The following is a 6,000-nucleotide window of genomic DNA, read 5'->3' on the forward strand; positions in this document are numbered from 1 at the left end:
TTGGCTGCATTCATCAGGTCGCATCTCTGAAGTGACTCCTGTGCCCTTCCCTTGGGGCTGGAGGGGAGAGGATAAGCCAGTAAAGACTAAAACATTTGAACAGACTGTTTTCAAGGAGGCCTGTTTGGCTCAAGGGGTTTGTAATGGCCAGCAGAGCTCTCCACCACCAAAATGTCCATGAAATGCAGGTGGTATCAGTGGTGCTTTATGGACTGTGGGCTTCTTATGCCTTTGAAACACCCACACATACACACTTGCCTTGCCAAAATAGAATAATAAAGGAGCCTTGTGGTTTTCCCTTCTCTGCCAAGTTGTTGCAGCTTACATTGACTCCACTGACCTTGTAGGTACTTTGTTCTTTTGACCCACAGAAGTTAACTTTTAAATTTCGCAATGCCTGCAGACTGACCTTCCTTTAAATGTGTGCTTGCAGCAGGGGACTTGCTTGTTAAAGGTCTCCTCCATGTGCTGATTATCAGGCTTTGTATATGGCTGCTGGGGCTCGATCCTTTCCTTGCTGATGCTGTTGAAGTCAGTTAAAGCTGTGCTCACAAGACAAGAGGTTTGTAGTGGAGAGGTTATGTACAGAATTGGATAAAACCATTAGACATTTTTCAAAGACAGTGAAGAAGTAAAATAAAGCTTTGAAAGTCAGTACCAATAAAATAATTCAGGATCTGTCCCCATCAAAATTTTCTCTTTCTGAAAACTGGTTTGATTGCATTAGCAGAATCTGAGTGATGTACTGCTGTCCCCAGTGGGTTTCCATTCCAGGCTGTCCATGGAATAGCCATGGTTGAGAGTTGCACAGCCATGAGGAGCAGCAGTCATCCCCTGTTGACAGAGGAGGACAGAGTGAGATGTGATGTGACAGCCATCATTTTCCTGTGCAGGATATCTCTGGCATCTGGGACAAGACCCAGTTAAAGTTGCTGTGGTGGGAACAAAGGCTAAGTGTTAGAAAAGAGTCTTTCATGCCTCTCTCAGTAGAGACTGGCTGAAGAGATGAATAGTACTAAGAATGAGATAGAGAAGCATCTTGGGGGCATGGTTTATGGAAAGTTGATCCTGCCTTGGTAATCAGATGACCACTCTAGGTCCCTTTCCTATTTTTCCATGGTTGAAATCAAAGCAACTCATTTTTAATTTGCTGCTTGCTTTTAGGGAATTTCTAAATGAAGCAGTTTTCAGACCACTTGCCGAAGGAAATGGACTTCATTTTTGTTTCGTTTAAGTAGCTAGAAATTGAAATTAATTTGTTGCTCAGATCCCCAGAGATTACCTCTTGAGTTTTTGTGGCTTACAGCTAGCACTCATTTCTTTGGCATTATTTGGACTCCCACATACCTTCAGTTCTTCCTAAGACCGATTCCCCAGGCTGTTGGGATCTCATGAGGTGTAGGAATCCCTTCTGATTTCATTGAGTTCCATGAATGATTCTCCATTCAATTCCAAGTTGCAGGATCAAGCTTTTAAGTTGCAGTAGCAGTTTTCAAAGGAACTCCTTTGGCAGTAGCGGAGATGTTTGCTTTGGTCCCAAACATGCCTGGCTAACTTCCTTCACATTGCCATGTGTAAGAAGTGTCTCTTGGTTAAAATGCTAAAGGATGCTTGGGATGTCAGAACATGTTGAGAACAGCTTGAGACATGGCTTTTTTTTTTTTCCCCCACAGAAAACTTGCACCAAAGGAAATTTAAAATTGCTACATTTAAAAATGGCAGCTTGAAACAATCTAATGGGGTAAATACTAATCAGAAATTTCCCTTCCTAAAGTTTCCTATGGTTCACAGGTGCAATTATTTACAGCCTGACTAGCAGTGAATCTTGATGCATAATGAAAATTGAAGCCCATAAATTCTGTAGGTGAATCAATACCTCAGTTGAAGTTCACAGTTGAAGTTGTAATCAATACTCTGATATAAGCCGGTAGAGTTTCTGCAGAGGAGGAAAACAGTGGCAGGCTCCAACAGAAGAAGAACCAGGGAGGCTTTGGAGCAGCACAGAAAAAATGGTTCTCAGGTTGGGATGGGAAAATGCCAACAGTGAAACCCTTCAAATGCATTAGCTTATCATTTGTATAAGGGCTGGCTGTGATGTGCAAGCCAGATTCTCAGTAAATGAAGGTTTGATTGCTTTAGTGATACATCAGTTCCTCTCATAAAGAGCGGAGCTCTACTCTCTCCCATGCCAATATTTCTTTTGGAAGACAATGGCAGTTCCTAGCCTTTGATCCTGGGTTGCAGCCAGAGCAACACCCTAGTGGCTCAGGATTCTCCCTCAGGGCAGTCCATAGACCTGCAAGTCCTTCCCCCACCCCTGGATAAAATGAAATTGAATGTGATGTTCACTAGTTCACATTTCACGCTGGAGTGTAGCGAAATCTGTCCTGGCAATCCTCCTGGAGCTGTTGCTACCTGCACAGTGAAGGCGAGGGCACGCAGAGTGCTCTCAGCTGTACAGAGCGGGAGGAGGAGCTTGGTCTCTGAGTAGAGGTGGCCCAGTGGTTGCAGTGCTCTATTTCCTCTCACTGTGGGAGTGGTCTGCAAAAAGCAAGAGTGATCCAAAGTCCCAGAGAACGTACTTTTCTTTCTAACAGATCTTCATAGAGCTCATCCTTAAACTCTTTTACATTTTCTTCTTCAAAAGCATAGAAATGAAAATGAGAGAGGAGCCTTCCTGTAGAGCAGCTCCCAATTCTGTTTACTTTGTTTAGTTTGGGGGTTTTTTTCAGTTTTGGGGAGAGCTTTGGCACTTTTTTCTTCTTTTCCCTAATTCCCAGGAAGGGGAAAAAATTGCCGAAAGAAGCCTAAACTCTCTTAAATAGTCCATAAAATATGATTTATGGTGGAGCTCTAAGCCGGATGTTTAAATGGTTCCTCTCTTGTTTTATTTTCCACAGGTCTTTGCCCTCATCATGTCAAAGAGTGTTAACGATGTGTTCCCTCTCCATTGCATTCCCCACCTGTCATCCTGCTAGGATCTAAGTACAGAATGAACATAGCAGCTGTGTTCAATGCCCTGCTCGTGTCCATCCTCGCTGCCGTGCTGTGGAAATACATCAAACTGCTCGATCATGCTGCCACGGTGGAGGAGGAGTTGGTCCTCATGCGCCAGTCTCAGGAACTTTCTGAGGCTCAGATTGACTACCATGCAGCTCTGCAGGCCCTGGTGGAGAACGGTACCAGGATGGTGTGCACTGGCAGGATGCACACTGACCGCATCTGCCGCTTTGAGTCCCTCTGCTACTCTACTGAGGCTGAGGAGTTCATCTACTTTCACAGCAACTCCTCTGTCATGCTGCCCAACCTGGGCTCCCGGAGGTTCCAGCCGGCTCTGCTCGACCTCTCCTCTGTGGAAGATCACAACACCCAGTACTTCAACTTTGTGGAGCTGCCAGCTGCTGCGCTGAAATTTATGCCAAAGCCGGTCTTTGTGCCTGATGTGGCACTGATTGCCAACAGGTTCAACCCAGACAACCTGATGCACGTCTTTCATGATGACCTCCTCCCCATCTATTACACCATGCAGCAGTTCTCCGACTTAGATCTGGAGGCACGACTCTTCTTCATGGAAGGGTGGAGTGAGGGTGTTCACTTTGACCTCTACAAGTTACTGAGTAACAAGCAGCCGCTCCTCAGGGAGGAGCTTAAAACCCTGGGCAGGCTCCTCTGCTTTACCAAATCCTATGTGGGACTATCCAAAATCACCACCTGGTACCAGTACGGATTTGTCCAGCCACAAGGGCCAAAGGCTAACATCTTGGTTTCTGGTAATGAGATCAGGCAGTTCACCAAATTCATGATGCAGAAACTGAACATCAGCTTGGAGGAAAGCTCTAGTGAGGAGTACATCGTAGTGTTCAGTCGGACAATCAACAGACTTATCCTAAATGAGGCAGAACTAATCCTGGCTCTTGCTCAGGAGTTTCAGATGAAAACCATTTCCGTCTCTCTGGAGGAGCATTCATTTTCTGACATCGTCCGGTTGATCAGCAATGCATCCATGCTGGTCAGCATGCACGGGGCCCAATTAGTCATGTCACTCTTCCTGCCAAGAGGGGCCACCGTGGTGGAGCTCTTCCCATATGCTATCAACCCCGAGCACTACACCCCTTACAAAACCCTGGCAACCCTTCCTGGCATGGACCTGCAGTACATTGCCTGGCAGAACACCGACAGGGAAGACACCGTAACCTACCCGGACAGACCATGGGACCAGGGCGGGATTGCTCATCTGGACAAAGCTGAGCAGGAGCGCATCATTAAGAGCACGGAGGTGCCGCGGCACCTCTGCTGCCGCAACCCTGAGTGGCTGTTCCGTGCCTACCAGGACACAAAGGTGAACATCCCGTCTCTCATACATGTGATTAGGCAGACTGTGAAGTCTAAGCCCGGACCCAAGAAGCAGAAATGGTCTGGTAGCCTCTACCCTGGCAAAGTGAGGGATGCTAAATGTCAGGCCTCTGTCCAGGGCACGAGTGAAGCTAAACTTGCTGTGTCCTGGCAGATCCCCTGGAATTTGAGGTATCTCAAGGTCAGAGAAGTAAAATACGAAGTGTGGATACAAGAGCAAGGGGAAAACACTTACATGCCTTATATATTGTCCCATCAGAATCACACCTTCTCAGAAAACATTAAGCCCTTCACGATATACCTGGTGTGGATACGCTGCATCTTCAACAAAAATCTCCTGGGACCTTTTGCAGATGTGCTCTTGTGTAGTACATAGCCTGCTGCACTACCTGTACAGCTCTAACCTGCTCTCCACTCCATCTGTGGTTTAAAACTTCTTGTCTTGTAGTTTGTAGAGGGCTGAAGAGGACTAGACTGTACCAGTGCCTAAGTGTCCATTTTATTGCACTCCACATGTATTCTTTCAATGGTATTTATTTCCAGCGAGTGTTTGGAAAAAAAAAAAAAAAAAGAGAAACCTCTGTGTTCTTCAGAGTAACTTCCAGAGGTTAAATTACATGCTGAATACATGTAATTGAAAACAGAATGGAAGTGAATTGTGTGTACCTTGGTCGTGATTTAAATTTGTTCCTATTGTGTGTGGTGACTATTTAAGCACAGCGTTAAAGTGCAGTTAATTCCATGGCTAAGTGGGCAATTCTCATCAGCTTTTTCATTGTAAGTTATATTTTTCAGTAACTCTTGACTGTAACTTTGAGTTCAAGATTTTGTACGAGAGCCTTCATTAAACTGCTGTAAACCTCCTCAATATTTTTTTGCATTTTATTGTTTGCCAAAAGCATTACTGTGATACATTTGTCCATTGCTGTGATAAAATGTGTATGTGTAGCTTCCTGTGTTTATATTTTGATTGAAGAGAATGACTACAGACTACACCTTCATGTTTAAAATCAGATTTTACTGCACCCCTATTGCAAAAGGTTGTAGTAACAGATAAAAGGTAGAAGGGATGGAGTAGATAAAATAATTTACTGTGTTTTAAGAGATTTCATTTTGTGAGTAATGTACAGGTGTGTGAGAAAGGAGTGGGGTAATTTGGGAGAGCTGATGGGGAAGAGATTGTATTTACAGCAGTCTGCTCAAGAAAAAACCTCTTTTTTGGTGTTTGATCAGGATAATCTGCTGATAATAGCTACTAATAGGTATATGTTTTGCTAGGGAATAGGCATGTGGTGGCAAAGAGAAGCTTTCTGTGCACAGATGTTCCTGGATATTGGTGGAAGGAAGCAGTCAGGCAGGAAACAGGTAGGTGTGCCAGGGCATTGGGCTATTCAGAGCACATGGCAGGGATCAGGCTGATGACACTCACACCTCTGTTACTCCAATGGGGGAAATAGTTTAGACTTAAATTCATTTTCCCTGAGATCAGAATCTGGCTTCATTGCCAGGGTAACACACTGACTGATCAGGTACTTCGGACCTGATCCTGCTCAGATCTGCTTTAGCCGGAGACCCTAAATGGAACTGTCTTTGAAAAACAGCTCTGAGTCACAAGTGCAGCTCTTGAGGAAGGGAGAAGGAAGCGGG

The 6,000-nt window shown here is 44.9% G+C and overlaps 1 protein-coding gene across 9 annotated transcripts in view; it reads left to right on the top strand.

The window, feature by feature from the left end:
* POMGNT2 (protein O-linked mannose N-acetylglucosaminyltransferase 2 (beta 1,4-)) overlaps positions 1 to 5,221 on the top strand; it is a 31,296-nt gene extending 26,075 nt beyond the window's left edge. For all 9 annotated transcript variants that reach the window (XM_088164675.1, XM_014878456.2, XM_088164697.1 and 6 more), the window contains one exon: positions 2,901 to 5,221. In XM_088164675.1, coding sequence (XP_088020801.1) covers positions 2,993 to 4,729 — 1,737 coding nt within the window. In that variant the 5' untranslated portion in view covers positions 2,901 to 2,992 and the 3' untranslated portion in view covers positions 4,730 to 5,221. The remainder of the gene's footprint in view (positions 1 to 2,900) is intronic.
* Positions 5,222 to 6,000: the final 779 nt, after the last annotated feature.

This window comes from Sturnus vulgaris, chromosome 1 (assembly GCF_052056855.1).
Source record: "Sturnus vulgaris isolate bStuVul1 chromosome 1, bStuVul1.hap1, whole genome shotgun sequence".
NCBI lineage: Eukaryota > Metazoa > Chordata > Aves > Passeriformes > Sturnidae > Sturnus > Sturnus vulgaris.